The 20,981-nt window shown below is 45.6% G+C and overlaps 1 protein-coding gene across 1 annotated transcript in view; it reads right to left on the reverse strand.

Annotated features, from left to right (window-relative positions):
• Positions 1 to 7,968: 7,968 nt before the first annotated feature.
• LOC121004876 (beta-microseminoprotein-like) overlaps positions 7,969 to 20,981 on the reverse strand; it is a 31,237-nt gene continuing 18,224 nt past the window's right edge. The window contains exons 2-4 of the mRNA XM_040437284.1: positions 20,089 to 20,194; positions 16,817 to 16,916; positions 7,969 to 8,269 (exon numbers count right to left, since the gene is read on the reverse strand). Of these exons, the coding sequence (XP_040293218.1) occupies positions 8,140 to 8,269; positions 16,817 to 16,916; positions 20,089 to 20,194 (336 nt within the window). The 3' untranslated portion in view covers positions 7,969 to 8,139. The remainder of the gene's footprint in view (positions 8,270 to 16,816; positions 16,917 to 20,088; positions 20,195 to 20,981) is intronic.

Below are 20,981 nucleotides of genomic sequence, written 5' to 3' on the forward strand. Positions count from 1 at the left end.
CTCGCCTTGAGCAGTTCCTGCTCATCTGCCCACAGTCAGGTGTCTGTCAAGGACATGTTTGAGCGTAAGAAGCCAATGTCACAAAGTCACCCCCTTGCCCGGCGTCTGACAGCTGGTTTGTCTGAACTCTTAGCCCACCAGCTTTTACCATACAAGCTGGTGGAGTCTGAGGCGTTCAAAAAATTTGTAGCTATTGGGACACCGCAGTGGAAGGTACACGGCCGAAATTTCTTTGCACAAAAGGCAATCACCAACCTGTACTCCATTGTGCAAAAGGAAGTCATGGCATGTCTGGCACACAGTGTTGGGGCAAGGGTCCATCTGACCACTGATACCTGGTCTGCAAAGCATGGTCAGGGCAGGTATATCACCTACACTGCGCATTGGGCAAACCTGCTGACGGCTGCCAAGCATGGAATGTGTGGCTCTGCAGAGGAGTTGGTGACACCGCCACGACTTGCAGGCAGGCCTGCTGCTACCTCCTCTACTCCTCCTACTCCATCCTCTTCCATAACCTCCTCGGCTGAGTCCTCTTCTGCTGCTGCGTCTTGCTCCACATCAACGGCAACCCCCCAGCTCCCCAGGGGCTATTCCACATCCCAGATACGACAGTGTCATGCCGTCTTGGGGTTGACTTGCCTGAAAGCAGAGAGTCACACCGGACCAGCACTCCTGTCCGCCCTGAACGCACAGGTGGATCAGTGGCTGACTCTGCACCAACTGGAGATCGGCAAAGTGGTGTGTGACAACGGAAGCAATTTGTTGGCAGCATTGAATTTGGGCAAGTTGACACATGTGCCGTGCATGGCACATGTGTGTAATCTGATCGTACAATGCTTTGTGCATAAGTACCCAGGCTTACAGGACGTCATCAAGCAGGCCAGGAAGGTGTGTGGCCATTTCAGGCGTTCCTACACAGCCATGGCGCACTTTTCAGATATCCAGCGGCGAAACAACATGCCAGTGAGGCGCTTGATTTGCGACAGCCCGACACGTTGGAATTCAACACTCCTAATGTTCGACTGCCTGCTCCAACAAGAAAAAGCCGTCAACGAGTATTTGTATGACCGGGGTGCTAGGACAGCCTCTGCGGAGCTGGGAATTTTGCCACGTTACTGGACGCTCATGCGCAATGCCTGTAGGCTCATGCGTCCTTTTGAGGAGGTGACAAACCTAGTCAGTCCCACCGAAGGCACCATCAGCGACATCATACCATTTATTTTCTTCCTGGAGCGTGCCCTGCGAAGAGTGCTGGATCAGGCCATAGATGAGCGTGAAGAGGAAGAGTTGTGGTCACCATCACCACCAGAAACAGCCTTATCGCTTGCTGGACCTGCTGGAAGAGGATTGTGAGGAAGAGGAGTCAGAGGACCACAACAGGCATCCCAGGGTGCTCGTTGTCACCTATCTGGTACCCGTGGTGTTGTATGTGGCTAGGGGGAAGAACATATCTTTAGTGAGATCACTGAGGACGAGGAACGGGACATGAGTAGCTCGGCATCCAACCTTGTGCAAATGGGGTCTTTCTTGCTGTCGTGCCTGTTGAGGGACCCTCGTATAAAAAGGCTGAAGGAGAACGACCTGTACTGGGTTGCCACGCTACTAGACCCCCGGTATAAGCAGAAAGTGCCTGAAATGTTACTGAATTACCGCAAGTCGGAAAGGATGCAGCAGTTCCAAAATAAATTTAAAAGTATGCTTTACACAGCGTATAAGGGTGATGTCACAGCACAACGGGAATCTAACAGGGGAAGAGGTGAAAGTAATCCTCCTTCTCCCACGACCACGCCGGCAAGGACAGAACGCTTTACAGACGTGTTGTTGATGGAGGACATGCAGAGCTTTTTAAGTCCTAAGCATCGCCACAGCCCTTCGGGGTCCACCCTCAGAGAACGACTCGACCGGCAGGTAGCAGACTACCTCGCCTTAACTGCAGATATTGACACTCTGAGGAGCGATAAACCCCTTGACTACTGGGTGTGCAGGCTTGACCTGTGGCCTGAGCTATCCCAATTTGCGATAGAACTTCTGGCCTGCCCCGCTTCAAGTGTCCTGTCAGAAATGACCTTCAGTGCAGCAGGAGGTATTGTCACTGAGAAGAGAAGTCGCCTAGGTCAAAAAAGTCTAGATTACCTCACCTTTATTAAGATGAATGAGGGATGGATCCCGAAGGGACTGACAGTGGGCGATACATTCGACTAAAAAAGGCCTGATGAGATGAGCTGCCTTGGGCTAAAAATGGTCCACACGCTGCTGTATTTTATCTCTGAATGCTGGATGACTTGCTTGACTTATCCGCCACCAACTAGGGTTCAAGCCGCAATGTTTTAGGGCACTTTCTGCCTGGGAAACATCCATTTTTCTGCAACAATACCTAATTTTTCAGGCATGTGTACATGCCTAATTTTTCTGTCCTCTGGTGCTGCACTGTGGCTTCAAAAACCAAACAAAAAAAAGGCACATACATGTGTCAATTCCCCTTCGTGATCGTTACCTTGTTGTGGTGAAGGGGCTTGCGTATCACAATGAAGCGACCACCTCTATGAGTGTGTTGACAATGGCAATGTTGACACACCCCAGATAATAAGGTCGTTGCTTCCTTGTGAACAGACCAAAAGCGATCGGCTGGATAATTTTGCATAGAAAAAACATAAATTTTCTTTGTGATCATCTAAGGTGATCATTAAAGCCAACAATTGGCCCACACTGCAGAATCATTGTTTTCTGGGTCACTTAACTGTCACTGAACTACCTCAGCACGACCATAGGCTTTGAAAAAACCCCATCGCCTGCAATCTCCCAAACTTGCGCACGAGCACAGTCATCACGACACCAAGATTGACGCATAGAGGTATAAAATTTATGTCATGAGTGTGTCAACTATTGACAACTCTTTGCGGTTGTCTAAAATCTATTCCATACATGTCCCCTGAAGGGGACGTAACAGGGATTAAACTGATAGGAATAGTACTACTTAACACACCTTCTAATAATAAAAATAATAATAATACTAGTGGACGTAACAGGGATTAAACTGATAGGAATAGTACTACTTAACACACCACTCCTATCTGGTGGCACAGTAGATTGCAAGCGCAATGCCCCAAATTGGACGTAGGAGGACCGACCAAGCATCTTTTTCCATCTCCCGGTTCCTAAAATTAATTCCATATACACGTCCCCTGATAGGGGGCGTAACAGGGATTAAACTGATAGGAATAGTACTACTTAACACACCTTATAATAAAGCAGAGAGAGTCAACGCAGAGAGAGGAGTCTGAAGAAGAGTCAGAGGAGGAAGGTGGCTTTGAGGAGGTGGAAGACCAACCACAGTGGGCGTCCCAGGGGGCTTGTTGTCACCGTTCGGGGACCCTTGGTGTTGTACGTGGCTGGGTGGAGGAAGAGACCTTCAATGACATCAGTGAGGACAAGGAACGAGACATTGTGCAAATGGGGAGTTTGCGGTTGTGCAAATGAACTGTTTGCGGTTGTTTGCGGTGCGTTAAACGGGGAGTTTGGTCTGTCACAGTGAAGCCTGATGTTTTAAAGCACGTTATTCCAAACAATTTAGGAATGTTAGGTGATTTATGCCCTTTATGGATTAAAACCCGACTCTGCGTCAACTACGTAATTTTCCATGGGAGTTTTGCCATGGATCCCCCTCTGGCATGCCACATTCCAGGTGTTAGTCCCCTTGAAACAACTTTTCCATCACTATTGTGGCCAGAAAGAGTCCCTGTGGGTTTTTTGAAGTCTATGGCGGTTCGCCCGGTTCGCGAACATTTGCGAAAATTCGCGTTCGCCGTTCGCGAACGGAAAATTTTATGTTCGCGACATCTCTAGCTGCCTGCTTCAGCTGCTATTCTGATGCTGCCACCCGCCTGATGCCACACCTGCTGCCATGTGCTCCTACTGCCAGACACCATCTTCAGCTGGTACTGGTATTGCCCCCCACCTCCCCACTCTGTCGTTGGGCAACTCTGTGATTTCCTTATGCTGCTGCTGCTACCTCAACATTATGTCAATGGGTACTCTGTGGTCTCCTCATGCTGCTGCTAGCTCAACACTACATATGTCAATGAGCCACTCTGTGGTCTCCTCATGCTGCTGCCACCTCAACACTAAGTCACTGGGCCACTCTGTGGTCTCCTCATGCTGCTGCTACCTCAACACTATTCAATGGGCCACTCTGTGGTCTTCTCATGCTGCTGCCACCTTAACACTCTGTCACTGGGCCACTCTGTGGTCTCCTCATGCTGCCACATCACTACTCTGTGGTCTCCTCATGCTGCCTCCACCTCAACACTATGTCAATGGACCACTCTGTAGGCTCCTCATGCTGCTGCCACCTCAACACTATGTCACTTGGCCACTCTGTGGTCTCCTCATGCTGCTGTCATATCACTACTCTGTGGTCTCCTCATGCTGCTGCCACTTCACCACTCTGTCATCTCCTCATGCTACTGCCACCTCAACACTATGTCACTGGGCCACTCTGTGGTCTCCTCATGCTGCTTTGACCTCACCACTCTATAGTCTCCTCATGCTGCTGCCACATCACTACTCTGTGGTCTCCTCATGCTGCTGCCACCTCAACACCATGTAAATGGACCACTCTGTAGGCTCGTCATGTTGCTGCCACATCATTACTCTGTGGTCTCCTCATCATTTTGCCACTTCACCACTCTGTGGTCTCCTCATGCTGCTGCCACATCACTACTCTATGGTTTTCTTCATGCTGCTGCCACCCTAACACTATGTTACTTTGCCACTCTGTGATATCCTCATGCTGCTGCCACTTTACCACTGTGTCAATGGACCACTCTGTAGGCTCCACATGCTGCTGCCACGTGACTACTCTGGTTTCCTTATGCTGCTGCCACCTCAACAGCATGTCAATGGACCACTCTGTAGGCTCCACATGATATCCTCATGCTGCTGCCACTTTACCACTGTGTCAATGGACCACTCTGTAGGCTCCACATGCTGCTGCCACGTGACTACTCTGGTTTCCTTATGCTGCTGCCACCTCAACAGCATGTCAATGGACCACTCTGTAGGCTCCTCATGTTGCTGCGACCTCACTACTCTGTGGTCTCCTCATGCTTTTGCCACTTCACTACTCTGTGGTCTCCTCATGCTGCTGCCACACCACTATTCTGTGGTTTTCTTTATGCTGCTGCCACCCCAACACTATGTCACTTTGCCACTCTGTGATCTCCTCATTTTGCTGCTGCTACCTCAACACTAAGTCAATAGGCCACTCTGTAGTCTCCTCATTCTGCTGCCACATCACTACTCTGTGATCTCCCCATACTGCTGCCACTGCACCACTCTGTGGTCTCCTCATGCTGTTGCCACCTCAACACTATGTCACTGGGACACTCTGTGGTCTCCTTTTGCTGCTTTGACCTCATCACTCTATGGTCTCTTCATGCTGCTACCACATCACTACTTTGTGGTCTCCTCATGCTGCTGCCACCTTAACACCATGTCAATGGACTACTCTGTAGGCTCCTCATGTTGCTGCCACCTAACTACTCTGTGGTCTCCTCGTGCCTTTGCCACTTCACCACTCTGTGGTCTCCTCATGCTGCTGCCACATCACTATTCTGTGGTTTCCTCATGCTGCTACCACCCCAACACTATGTCACTTTGCCACTCTGTGATCTCCTCATGCTGCTGCTGCTACCTCAACACTATGTCAATGGTCCACTCTGTAGTCTCCTCATTCTGCTGCCACATCACTACTCTGTGATCTCCTCATGCTGCTGCTACCTCAACACTATGTCACTGGGCCACTCTGTGGTCTCCTCATGGTGCTGCTGCCACATGACTACCATGTGGTCTTCTTATGCTGCGGCCACATTATCTCTCTAAGATATCCTCATACTGCAGCCACTTCAATACTCTGTGGTCTCCTCATGCTGCTGCCACCTCCACACTATGTCACTGGGACACTCTGTGGTCTCCTCATGCTGCAGCTACCTCAACACTATGTCAACGGGCCTCTCTGTTGTGTTCTCATGCTGCTGCCACATCACTACTCTGTGGTATCCTCATGCTGCTGCCACATCACTACTCTGGTCTCCTCATGCTGCTGCCACCTCCACACTATGTCACTGGGCCACTCTGTGGTCTCCTCATGCTGATGCTACCTCAACACTATTCAATGGGCCACTCTGTGGTCTCCTCATGCTGCTTCCACATCACTACTCTGTGGTCTCCTCATGCTGCTGCCACTTCACCACTCTGTGGTCTCATGCTACTGCCACGTCACTACTCTGAGGTCTCCTCATGCTGCTGCCACTTCACCACTCTGTGGTCTTCTCATTCTGCTGCCACATCACTACTCTGGTCTCCTCATGCTGCTGCCACCTCACCACTTTTTCACTGGGCCACTCTGTGCTCTCCTCATGCTGCTACTTCAACACTATGTCAATGGGCCACTCTGTGGTCTCCTCATGCTGCTGCCACCTCAACACTATGTCACTGGGCCACTCTGTGGTCTCCTCATGCTGCTGCTACCTCAACACTATGTCAATGGGCCACTCTGTGGTCTCCTCATGCTGTTGCCACATCACTACTATGTGGTCTCCTCATGCTGCTGCCACCACCACACTATGTCACTGGGCCACTCTGTGGACTTCTCATGCTGTTCCGACCCTCCTCACTCCATGACTGGGCCATTATTTTGCCTTTTTGGCCTGGTTGACATGGTTTATTTGATTCTTCTTCTGATCTGTCAGAAGGAAGGAAAAATTTAATACACAACGGATCCTGTCTATGTAGCAGCTGTAAGGCCTGTATGACATGGTCCCTATTTTGCATCATAATTGGTTTATGATTTGGCAGCCAAAAGCAGGTGTGGGTACAAAACACAGAAGACATGCAAATATTCCATACATGTGTCATCTCTGTTTGGATCCGCTCCAGTTTTTTTGGGCTTTAGCAATACTGATGGATTACTAACCAAATGCTGACAGAGTGAAGGCAGATTCTCAACAGACAGGATCCGTTTTTTGGCAGGTTATTGTTCTGACGGATCAGAGGAAGGGCAAAATAATTAGTGATGTCAACACAAACTTACTGCTGTCATCCTCTCCACTCTGTCAGGGGGCTGTACTTGTATAAGTGTTTAATAGAACAGGTTCTGTAGACATCTATGTGAAATCAGCTGACGACGGTGTAAAAGGAGTGCTCTTCTTCTTGACGCTAACATCGAAGCATGTAAGGCGCCGTTCACAATTGAGTTATTTGGTCAGTTTTGGCCCCATAACTGTGCAAATAAGTGAAGTGTGCAGTGATTCTAAGAGCGATTTGCGCGTCATACTGACTCACAGTATAGTTTCACTACCACAACAGACTCCCTATGCGTGTTACTGCAAGGCATAGTGTTCTACAGCACTATACAGGCTCTCTGCAGCCAGGAAATCACTGTTTTTTAACGCGATTCGCCACAAATATATTTGGATCAAATATTTTTGGGAAATTCGGCGAAATGGCCGATTCAAATTTTTGGGAAATAGCCATCATCATCATCAGGCACTGTCCGAACAAAAGCTGTCATCTAGGGGGTCATCCAGATGTGACAGGCATGTCCAGCTATGTGCACTACATAGGCTCTCATGGTCAGGTGCGTCTCATAGAGCAAAAAATACAGTAATTGTCCCGAATTGTGTCTAAAGATGTATGCTGTAGTCCTGACAATCCTGATACACTCTTTAGTCAGCCCCCAATCAAGATAAAACAGAAAAGAAAAGGTGGTGGCTACTCTTTGAATTTTTTTACAACTTTCCAGTTGTAACACTAGATCTCATAATGTGAATAACTTTTTTTTTTTTTTATAAAACTGAGAAATTTAATGGGGCTAGAAAATCTAAACCAATTAGATGATTGAGATTTATTGAATAGGCTTATTAGGTACATTATTGTTTTTCAGTATGAGAAAGCTGGAATAACTGGTCGATTCAAGTCAAACAGGAAGAAATAATGGTGATTAGAAAGATGGTGGAAACAGAGCATAGTACATAAAGTAATTTTTTGCCACTTCACAACTGCGCCAGAGATAAAAAAAAAACTTGTTTTGTTTCATGTTAATACACCCATATGCTTGACTGAAGGATGCTGTGAGATGTTTTAGCCGACCATTCCCTTGACTTCACATTCTTCAGATGGGTTATCCTTTTTGGTCACTCTGTAGCTACAGGTTTCTTTATTGAAAATAGCGACACAGTTCTCTTTATCATAATCAGTTGGGACGTTCACCCTATACAAAGATAAAAATGTCAATGTATGAGTGTGTATAAAACACGGCAAAAAAATAAATAAATTAAATCACACACCTGAAGAATACAGTAAATAAGGCTAGGACTACAGTAGACAGACTTTGTCAAACAATGTAAATTCGGAATGTTACGTAATAGATTACAACTACTTAGTAGACACAACACTGTTCCACTGGGATTGATATGATTATAATCTACAGTGTCTTAACTATGGGGCTACAGCAGTGGCTACCAGGCTCACAAGCACATATTGCTACACAGGCTGATTGTACTACTTTGATCTCCTTTTTGATCTTCTTTGATGTCTGGCATTCTATGTATTGTGAATCTGAGATTCTGGAGTAAGGGAGACAGGGAAAGAAGATTTATATTGCATATCCCACTGTCAGAAAGAAGATCATTCATCTTTTAGTTCCAGAAATAGCAGTTAGGCAGCATATAGGCAAGAAAGTGAGGTTGTGGAGAAATTGCAGACAGGTGGCTGAGAGAGTTACATGTCATATGGAAGAGATGCTGAACTGCACTGGAGATAATTTTCCAACCCCACCCAGGACCAAAAGTAGATTAAAGTGGGCTGCCATGCACTTATTACTGGAGAGCAATTGCATACATATAACTGTATAAAAAGCACAATGTGGTCAAAAAACTTAGACGCTGCATTCACTATTAGGTCTCCTGCACAAGGCCGTTCCGTGCATTGAGGACCGCAATTTGCGGTCCCCAATGCACAGGGAACATCCATGCGGTGGCCGGGACGGATCGAGACCCATTCAACTTGAATAGGTCCGTGACCCATCCGCACCATAAAAATATAGAACATGTTCTATTTTTTTGCTGTGGGGAGGCACGGACAGAAACACCGCGGACCGCAATAAGGCCACGGCCGAGCAACGGCCGTGTGCATGAGCCTTTAGGAGGTAGGCGATTACATTCAAATAAGATGTAACTGAACTGTAATCACTGGCTGCTAGTGCTGCATCAATGGCTCACTTAAAGGGATATTTGATTATAATCTAACTAATTATATACAATCATTAACTACTAAAAAGTGCCTTAGATGTATTCACTTACTGGTGTGACAGATGGTTACCTCATAATATACACACAAAGATGCCGCATGCTAATGAGCTGATTTGAGTCCAGCGTGATGTCATTGAGTCCAGCGTATATTTAATTCAGAGCTATAGCCAGTCCCCTGCCCACCTGCTGCTGATTCATATGGAAAATAACTGTCATTCAGCAGCAGGTGGGCGGGGAAAGTCAGCAGCTCCTGAATATTCATGACTCATCATTATCAGCTGGAGCTTTTCAATACAAGATGTTGGCAGATTGACTAGGTCAATTAAAGAAAGTGACCCAACATTTTGCTAAGAGAATCAGTCACTTATTTATGTTGCCCTTAGTTAGGACACCATAAAACTGGTGACAGGTTCCCTTTAAGAGACCCAGCAATGCAGCAAAAAATAAAATAAAAATAGAAATAAAGTATGGATGGGCTGCAGCTGGCAAGCATGAGGAGAAGTTGTTCAGAGGCTCAAGCCTATAGTTATGCCTATAGCTATGCCCCTGATAATCTGTGTATAGTTCTGCAGAATATGCTGGTGCTATATATGAGAAACAATAAATAAAATCATAAAAATGGTACTGTGACATAGTATTTTTTACACTGAAGTTGCATAAAACTATGTACAATTAATTCAGAAAGTTTTCACATTTTGTAATGTTGCAGCATTGTGCTAAGAAAAAAAATAATAATGAGAAAGTGAAAACTTTATGGGGTTCATTTATTAAACAGAAATACGCCTAAATTAGGCGTATTTCTGGCGCAGATAGTGGCTCAAAAGAACTTTGTGCCACAAACTGCGATTTCTCACGCCAGGTAAAAAAAGCGGGCGTGGCATAGACAGGGAAAGCTGCCGATCCGTCTAATGTACCATTTTCTAGGTGTAAAAAAATAGTCTAAATATAAGACAGCTAGGAAGCGGTCTTACATTTAGAAGTGGAGGTGGATCCACCAGCCGGCACCTCTACATAAGTGTGGCGGATCCATCACCATTACAAGGCTTTATTAAAACCGGCGTCTAAAATGCCGGTCTTAATAAATGTGCCCCAATGTTCGTAATCTTTGCTAATTTATTGAAAAGGAAAAACTAAATTCTTGCTCTGACATAAGTATTAAGACCCTTTACTCAGGACTGAGTTGAAGCACTTTTTGAGTATGATGCCACAAGTTTTGCACAACTGGATTTGGAGATTTTCTGCCATTCTTCTTTCCAGATCCTCTCAAGTTCTGTCAGGTTGGATGGGGACAGTCAGTGGACAGCCATTTTTAGGTCTCTCCAAAGATATTAAATTGGGTTCAAGTCAGGGCTCTGGCTGGATCACTCAAGGGCATTCAAAGAGTTGTCTTGTTGAAAGGTGAACATTTGACCCAGTCTGAGGTCCAGAGCCCTCTAGATCAGGTTTTCATTAAGAATATCTATGTACTTTGCTCCTTTCAGCTTTCCCTCAACAATGAACAGTCTTCCTACTCCACTGGTGAAAAACACCCCTACAGCATGATGCTGCCACCACCATGCTTCACTGTAGGGATGGTATTGGACAGATGATGAGCACTGCCTGATTTCCACCAAACATGATGCTTAAAATTGAGTTAAAAAAGTTTGATCTTAGTTTCATCAGACCTGAGAATCTTGTTTATCACAGTTTGAGAGCCTTTTTGTGAACTTTCATTTGTCTTTTACTGAGGAGAGACTTTCTTTCTGGTCACTCTGCAAAAAAGCCAGCATTGGTGGACTGCTGCAGTGATGGTTGACATTCTGGAAGTTTCTTACATCTGTACACAGGATCTTTGGAGCTCAGCCAAAGTGACAATTGGGTTCTTGGTCACCTCACTTACCAAGGCCTTTTCCACTTGATTACTTAGTTTGCTGGTGTGGCCAGCTCTAGGAAGACTCCTGGTTGTTACAAACTTCTTCCATTTAAGAATTATGGAGGCCACTGTTTTCTTGGGAACTTTCAGTGCAGAAAAAAAATATTTTGTACCCTTTTGGAGATCTGTACCTCTACACAATCCTGTCTATGATCTCTATAGGCAGTTCTTTCCTCCCAACCTGCTTTTTGCTTTGATATGTATTGTCAGCTGTGAGACCTTATATAAACAGGGGTGTTTCTTTCCAAATAATATCCAATCAACTGAATTTAGCACAGGTGGACTCCAATCAAGGTGCAGAAAAATCTCAAAGATGATCATGAGAAATGGGAGGCCCCCAGATCTAAATTTCAAATGCCATAGCAATTTTCTTTTTTATACATTTGCAAACATTTCGAAAATTCTGTTTTTGTTTTCTCATTGGTGGGATATTGTGTACATACTGATGGGGAAAAGTTTGAATTTTTTATTTATTTTAGCACAAGACAGCAACATAACAAAATGTGAAAAAGTTAAAGGGTCTGAAAACTTTCTGAATGCACTGTATATGTGGGACAATTTAGCATTTTTTGTAATGTTTTATAATTGGTGCCACTAAATGAAAATGTAATTTTTATCTAGTATACTCATCATGTGTCTATAATTTTACCAGCAATGAAATTAAATCTTATCTGTCAAAATGCAAGGCAGAAGCTAGATCTTACTGTGCACTAAACATTACAGAAATGGGTGTGAACATAATTTTGTAATTTCTCAATATTGTCATGTTCATCACTTTTAGATAGATGCTACTTTTTTGCTGTCTATAGATGTCTACCCTTTAAGAGGGGGCTTATGAGATTAGAAACTGTTGCACACATGAGCTGTCAAACAAATGGGGGTGAGCTGTAATACAATGGTGAAGGGCTTATGCACATGAACGTATTTTCTTTCCTTGTCTGTTCCGTTTTATTTTTTTGTTTTTTACCACAATTAAGTTTTTTCTAGCACTGTCCCCAGCACCTGGTGACATCACTCCCTGCACTAAGTACACTGGAAAATGGCAGAATCCAAGATGGCTGAGGCTATTTATAGGGCTGTGACTAGGGATTAGCGAATCGACTTCGGATAAAACATATGAAGTCGATTCGCATAAAACTTTGTTCGAATACTGTATGGAGCAGGAGCTCCGCACAGTATTAGAATGTATTGTCTCCGATGAGCCGAAGTTATTGCTTCCCGAAGTCTTGTGGAACTTTGCGCAATAACTTCATAAATACATTTTTACTGTAAAAAAACATTTTCTGAAATCGGGTCTCGTTCCAAGTTACGGGAAATGTTTTTTTACAGTAAAAAATAATGTATGAAGGGATTGCGCGAAGTTCCGCAAGACTTCGCGAAGCAATAACTTCGGCTCATCTGAGCCAATACATTCTAATACTGCTCCGTACAGTATTAGAACGAAGTTTTATGCAAATCGACTTCGGATGTTTCATCCAAAGTCGATTCGCTCATCCCTAGCTGTGACATCACAGGGCTGGCTGGCTGCTGATTGGTTGCATGCATGGTATTATGAGTGATCCCGCCTTCCCAGAGTTCCATTTTAGGAAAGAAAATGCGATTCGTTACCTCAAAGCGTGTGGAATTTCTGATTCGGTGCGAATAGAATTTTTCCTGAAATTCGAATCGAATTCCACTTCGTCAACTTCGACTCGCTCATCCCTATTGACCAACAACCCAGCGGTTCTTAAATGGTTGACTCGGTCATCCACTTCGTCCCAAGTGACATCAGACACCCCCAGCCAAGAGTCGGTGGGTTCATCAGACACAACACTTAGTTGGCATGGCCCGGGAGCAGGCCCTGTGCCCTCAGCTGTCCTCAACCTGCCTCTGTCCTTTACTGTCTAATGTAATACAACAAAGCACAGAGCACAGCAATGACACTGCTGTCTCTTTCATAACTGCAATAGACTTTAGAAAATAGCTGCTGGGGAGGTTCTTATATAGTAAGGGGTAGGCAACTTTCCTATTGGTTGCTAGGGATGTTGCTAAACTATGACAGAGATATTGCAGCCTTCGCATTGGCCGTCAAGCTAGAAGCAGGGAGGGATCATGTGTACTGTGCAAAAAAATAAAACTAGAATATTCGAAATTACGAATATATATCACTATATTCTAAATATTTACGAATTCTCAAAGTGCCGATATTTGAGATTAATATTTGCGATTCAAATATTCGCGCCCCACCACTACTGGTGTTGTGAATGGTCAGGAGCTTGCCCGTGAGACAGCGGTGGTGCCATCAAGTCGCTAGCGTGGCCGGGAGTCAGCAGGGTGGCAGCAGTGGAAGGTCGGGAGCCAAACGCGCCCGTGGTAGACCACTCGCTTCGCAGAAGCCTACCTGCCTGGAAAGTAGTGGTGCAGGGGTTCACGGAAGCAGCGGCAGTAGCAGTCAGTGCGGAATGTTGAGGGTAAAATCACCTACTCGGCCATGTGGCAGTTTTTTTTAATCCGCCGGGTAAGGTGAACATAGCCATTTGTAGAATCTGTGGGCAGCCGGTGAAGTGTGGCCAGGGTGCCAAGGTTGGCACCATGGCCCTGCGTCAACATATGCAGCATCACCATAAAGTGGCCTGGGAGAATGGTGACTCCGATGTGGTGGTCCAGCATGCCGCAGCAGACTCTACATCACCCAGTGGCATGCACCCGATTTCAGGCAGTTAAGGCTCCACCACCTCAGCTAAAGGGAGCTGCCTGTCCTTCCCATCATCTGCTAGTCCTGATGCTCCTGCTCCTGGGGGATAGGAGTAATTCCAGCTCCATCAGCAGCAACTTGAGTCTATGAGTCTAGAGTCGCTGATGAGCAACTTTCTTCACCCGCATAGTGAAGAAACTACTCACCAGCAGCAGCAACTAGACCTGAAGCAGGACCGGAACCAACAGGTGGTGGCATACTTGGACAGCACCCTGCCACCCCACATTGAAGATCCGTTGGACTACTGGGGAGCCAAACTGGATTTGTGGCCGCAACTGGCCGAATTTGCCCAGGATAAGCTGTCCTGCCCGGCCAGTAGTGTGGCATCAGAGCGGGTGATAAGTGCGGCGGGGGCCATAGTTACCCCAAGAAGATTTCGCCTGCCCACCCAAAATGTGGAGAGGGTGATCTTTTTCAAGATGAATCAGGCATTGATCAGACAGGATTTTGACCCAACAATGCCTGACGCATCAGACTAGATCATCCATGGTGCCACACCAACACTTTGACAAAAGAGATCGGTTTCTTCTGGCTTCCTGCCTCAGCTACTATTCTGATGCTGCCACCCGCCTGATGCCACACATCTGATGCCAAATGCTCCTTCTTTTACCCACCATCTTCAGCTGGTACAGGTATTGCCACCCATCTTCTCACTCTGTCAACGGGTGATTCTGTGGTCTTCTGATGCTGCTGCCACCTCCACACTGTCATTGTGCCACCCTGTGGCCTCCTCCGGATGCTGCCGCCACCTTCAGAATCTCATTGTTCCACTCTGTGGTCTCCTGATGCTGCTGTTGCCACCTCCACACTCTGTCATTGTGCCACTCTGTGGCCTCCTGATGCTGCTGCTGCCACCATCTCCACCCACTGTCATTGTGCTACTCTGTGGCCTCCTGACACCACTGCTGCCACCTTCACACTCTGTGGCTTCCTCCTGATGCTGCTGCTGCCACTTCCACACTGTCATTGTGCCACTCCTGATGCTGCTGCTGCCACCATCTCCACCCACTGTCATTGTGCTACTCTGTGGCCTCCTGACACCACTGCTGCCACCTTCACACTCTGTGGCCTCCTCCTGATGCTGCTGCTGCCACTTCCACACTGTCATTGTGCCACTCTGTGGCCCCCTTTCTGATGCCGCTGCCACCTCCAGAATGTCATTGGGCCACTCTGTGGTCTCCTCATGCTGCTTCCACCTCACCACTATGTCATTGGGCTACTTTGTGGACTTCTCATGCTGTTCCCACCCTCCCCACTATTTTGCCTTTCAGCCTGGCTGACATCATCATTTATTTGACCCTTCTTCTGATCTGTCAAAAGGAAGGAAAAATGAGGTGCACAACTGATCCTGTCTATGTAGCAGCTGTAAGGCCTGCATGACATGGTCCCTATTTTTCATCAGAATTGGCAAATTGGTAGCCAAAAGCAGGAGTGGGTACAAAACACAGAAGACATGCAAATATTCCATTCACGTGTCAGCACTGTTTTGTGTGTTATTGTTCTGACGGATCAGAGGAAGGACAAAATAATCAGTGACACAAACTTATTGCTGACCTCCTCTCCACTCTGTCAGGGGCGTCTCTACTTGTATAAGCGTTTAATGTAACAGGTTCTGTAGAAATCTATGTGGAATCAGTGAATTTGTGTAAAAGGAGTGTGCTCTTTCACTCTACAGCAGGATCTTGAGCCTCTGCATGGTTCTTTATACCTGGCGCTAACTTTGATCTGTTAGGCTGAGTTCACACTTGAGTTATTTGGTCAGTTTTGCCCAAATAAGTGAAGTGTGCAGTGATTCTAAGAGCGACACCTGTCATCTACATGTCATACTGACTCACAGTATTGTTTCACTACCATAGCAGACTCCCTATGCGTGTTACTGCAAGCCACAGTGTTCTACACCGCTATGCATTCTCTCTGAAGCCAGAAATAGCAGTTTTTAACGCGATTCGGCACAAATAAGTTTGGATGAAACCAATTTTTTTCTGAAAATTTGGCAAACTGGACGAATGTTTGAGAAATTCGCTCATCTCTAATTATAAGAGTACTCACCCCCCTAGATAGAGGTATAGACACCTCTGTGCCTAAATTTGCATTTTTTGTGGACGCGGAGGATTAAATGAAGGCGTCCTTAACTGCAGAGAGGGTCAGGGCAGGAGAAGGGTTAATGGTTCAGCCCGCGTGGGTGTTGTTTAGCTGGATTTATGGTTATGGGGCTGCAGCTGGCTATCATTGCTCCTCCCCCCCCCCTCGGTTCTGATTGGCTAGGGGGTAGTGGTTTGGGCCGTGGCATTAAAGGATACAGTAGGCATGTGCCCGGTCTCTTTTGTCTCCGTCACCTCATGCGGTCCCACCTGCCTGCCCTTGGTTTGACTGTTTTTTCAGTTTATTTCGCTGTTGGTGTTAATTTAGTTCAATCTTTATGCAATAAGTCACAGCAGAGGTCGGTGAGTTAAATCAAGAGGGAGAAGAAGGCGGACTTTCCCACGGGGGATTCCGTGGGGCATACTGCTTCTTGATACTCCGAGTTTTGTTCCATAAGTTTTAATATTGAAAAGTTGGTTGTTGGAGAAAAATCATTAATAAAGCTGTGACCGACTCTCACCCAACAAAGAAGGCATTTAAAGGTGGGGTAAAGGGTTATAATTCTAGGCAGTCAATGTGTCAGAAGTTTTAAATTGAGATGTGCCAAAAATGCACCAAATTATGATGCAAATTATGCAAGAATTCAGCCACAATTGGCTAATTCTCTTTACTGTGCAACCCTATAGAAAGCCTTGAAACATGACTTACTAACTTCTTTTTTTTTTTTCATTTCATGCTCTTTTAAAATGAAACCAAAGTTTGAAAAGCTTTATAACTTACAGTGAACAACATGTCATGCCAGTCTTCGAACATGAGCATTTAATACATCTTGAAGTCCAAGTGCTGCCTATTTTGTACTGTTTTCCTCCTTTCTCACAGGCTGAAAGAAAGGTAAGTGAAATTTGATACCAAACTGAAAAAGAAAGTATTATCCTGCATAACCGTAGACATAAAATGTATACCTAACACAGATATAAAATGTTACACAGATGGAATAAAATCTCTGACACTACGGTATGACCTGAACATACTGTATATAGTGCTGTGGGTCCCTGCCCTACCTGAGATTGCATTGTACTGACAGTATTATGTCAGTATAATTCAGTAAATGTGGGGTTGGGCAATGACACACAGCATTATAAATTATTATAATGTTTTGTGGTCCTGTCAAAGGAGCATTGCCAGTAACAGGAAATCACTCTCTCACAAGGAGCATGTTTTCTGCAGTGGACAGGTATGTCTGAAATTGGATTTATATGGCAAATGGTCTTAATCTTTGGACTTCATCAGGCACTAGGATCCAGGGGCACATTCTACTTCTGCGCCCTCTACAGCTGGTCTGGTACCAATTGATTTGAAAGGAAATCATGCAGTACTGCATTTCTCCTGTGGGAAATATGTAAGGCAGCTGCAACTTCCCTGGCAATATCAGGACGGCAATATCAAAGCAGCCATGTAACTGTGCAGCAATAAGGCTACTTTCACACTAGCGTTTCTATTTTTCGGTATTGAGATCCATCATAGGGTCTCAATACCAGAAAAAAAAACGCATCCGTTTTGTCCCCATTCATTGTCAATGGGGACAAAATGTAAATAAACGGAACGGAATGCTCCAAAATGCATTCCATTCTGTTATGTTGCGTTCTCATACCGGAGAGCAAACCACAGCATGCTGCAGTTATCTTTCCGTCATGGGATGCGGAGCGAGACGGATCCATCAATACCTACAATGCAAGTCAATGGGGATGGATTTGTTTTCTCTGACATACAAGCCCCTACCCACTCCTATATAAAATTTGAAAATAAAACACTTACAAGCACTGGACAGAAAGAGGAGTCAAGAGTTTACTTTACAGCTTGCCGCCCAGGCCTTGTATACCCCTTAGTGCCCCATACAGACGTTACTCCCCCTTTTCCTATTTGTGTACCCTTCACAGTAGCTATGCCTCCTTAGCTCCCTCACACAGTAGAATGCCTCCTTAATGCCTCCATGCAGTGACCCAGTAGATCACTGCAAAGGGTTAATTTAATGCTACTGAGTTGAATGTTGTGATTTCTGGTTAAAATACATATTTTCCTATGCTTTATGTATTCTAAATGGTTGATTATAGGCAGTGTAAAGTTATGTCTGGCAGTCTTGTAGTTCATTGCTAGGAGATGGGCTGACCTGCCTCTTGAGAAGAGTTTTGCAGCCTGGAGGTCCTTACAACTAGGTCAGATCCAGGGAAGCTCTATCCCTGTGACTGTGATGCCAGAGAAGCTGAACGCAGAGAGAATACCACTGAGAGAAAGAGACCAGATTCCATTGTTGGTTAAGATTCGCAAGGTTATGCTTTGGACAGACATTAAGGTACCACTTGTTAATGGCACTAAGACTTTACTACACTTGGAAAGGGTTAACTATCTAGCCAACCGATCTAGCATCTGCAACTCTCAGACTGGGGATTGCAGAGAGAGTTAATGAAAATTGAGAATCATATTTAGAGAGAGACTCAGGGAAGATTACTGCCATCATTGTCACTGCTTATAAACAGCCATTAGTAAGAGCGTTACTGTGTAACTTACTACTAAACCATTCCTATTGCGGCTCTTTGTACCACTACATCCATTACGTTTTTTATTAAAACCAAAGAGACCTAGTCATTGATTTCACCATCATGTAGTACAAATGTCAGCCCACTACACCTGCTTTCCTGCCTTGCACCCTGTAAACCATTCACCATCCAGGGTTACCCTACTTAACACCAGGCAGGAGCCCCCACAAAGTCCAGGGTGTCCCCCGAGGGAACAAAAGGGTGTGACCTCCGAATACAGCATGCTCTAAGGGACTGCTGGAATGAGGACAGCCACTGTGAACCACCACTCCCATCAGTGGCACAACTACCACTACCATCCTTTTTGCCTCCCCAAGCAGGTTTCAGCACTCACAGAGTAGTTATGTCCCCTTAGTGCCGCACACAGTTTTCTCCCTTAGTGCACCTTCATACTAGAATGCCCACTTAGTGCCACCGCACAGTAGTTATAGGCCCAAGAGTAATAGCCAGTGGCGTAACTACCGGGAAAGCGGCTGCTTCGGGGCCCGGGCTGACAAGGGGCCTGGCGCCCGACAGCGTGTCAGTCAAGTTTAATCTTTTTTATTTATATGCAAATTACCTTCCTAACGTGCCCTAGAGGTTGTCCCTCCGGCCGTTTGTGCCCAGCCGCGCCCATTATCGCCAAGCCCACCACTGCCCCGCTGTTAATTATTCACTGCTGTCCTCGTCTTTTTTTTTTTCTAAGTGCGCTGTAGTCTCGCGCATGCGCTGATTTTACTCACGTCCGGGCCCATGCGGTGTCCTGGCAGCAGCCTCAAGTAGTGTAATCACGCATGCGCCAGCTTTCTCCGCTTTCTGGCGCATGCGCGATTACATTACTTGAGGCTGCTGCCAGGACACCGTGCGGGCCCGCACGTGAGTAACATCGGCGCATGTTACTCACTTAGAAAGTGAGAAAAAAAGACAGCAGTGAATAATTAATAGCGGGACGGCGCTGGGCTTGGCAATGATGGACGCAGCTGGGCACAAACAGCCGGAGGGACAGCCCTTTGGGCACGTTAGGAAGGTAATTTGCATATAAATAAAAAAGATTTTTATCAAAAATAAAAAGGACAGGTGGGGGTAAAAATAGTATATCAAAAATTGGGCAGGGGGCTGGGGGGGCCCCATACAAAAATTTGCTGTGGGGCCCAGGCACTTCTAGTTACGCCCCTGGTAATAGCCCTGGCCCACTGCTGAGGCTCTGTAGCAGTCGCTCGGCTGCTACAGCGGTAGTTCCGCCAATAAATGGGAGTAAATAAGTACAGAAGTGCCCAGGAACCATGTAAAATCAATGAAAAATAGCCCAACTTTTGAGACAGTCAGAAATTTGACTTTTTAGTTCATTATTCTGACTACGTCTGAATTCTGAGTTTTGTTGGGGAGGAGGTTATATACTGTAGGGCCCCAGAACTCAAATAGGTAACCATAATTGTGTGAATGCATATAGTGTAGGGGTGTCAAAAGTAAATTTATTACCTGCTTGTCCTGTTTTCAAATCCAGTTTCAATGTATCCGTAGAGCAGAAAGCGCTGGACAGTGCAACAGAGACTGCGAGCACAACACCGAGAGCCAAAAGTACTTTCTGCAGGGGAGAATGAAGATAACAAATGTGTACTGAACACATTTCCCAATACACAAGATTGGATCCCACTATTTAGCATTTTCACTAAGCTTTGAAATAAAAGAATATTTGCATTGTTTCCAAAATGATATGGAGATCAGGATGGGCTTAACTAGAGATGAGCAAAGTTTTCAAAAATTCCATTTGTCGTTTCGCCAAATTTTTGGGAAAAATTTGGTTCGATCCAAATAAATTTGCGCCAAATAACGTTAAAAAACTGATTTTTCCTAGCTGCAGAGAGCCTTTCTAGTGGTGTAGAACACTGTGCCTTGCAGTATCAGGAGTAGGGAGTCTGCTTTGGTAGTGAAATAATACTGAGTCCGTATGACATGCAGATGACAGGCTTCTTACTTAGAATCACTTCACTTATTAGGGCAGTCACGGGGCCAAAACTGACCAAATAATTCAAGCATAGCCTCAGCTTTATAGGTCGATGTTAGCGACAGGCAGAAGCGCACTCCTTTTACACCGTCGTCAGCTGATTCCACATAGATATCTACAGAACCTGCTCTATTAAACGCTTATACAAGAAGAGACTCCCGACAGAGTGGAGAGGGTGTCAGCAGTAAGTATGTTTTGACGTCACTGATTATTTTGCCCTTCCTCTGATCCGTCAGAACAATAACTCACAAAAAATGGATCCTGTCTGTGGAGCATCCGCCTTCACTCGGTCAGCATTTGGTCAATAATCCATCAGTATTGCTAATGCCAAAAAAAACAGGAGTGGATCCAAAACAGAGATGACAAG

This window comes from Bufo bufo, chromosome 6, assembly GCF_905171765.1.
Source record: "Bufo bufo chromosome 6, aBufBuf1.1, whole genome shotgun sequence".
In the NCBI taxonomy this organism is placed as follows: domain Eukaryota; kingdom Metazoa; phylum Chordata; class Amphibia; order Anura; family Bufonidae; genus Bufo; species Bufo bufo.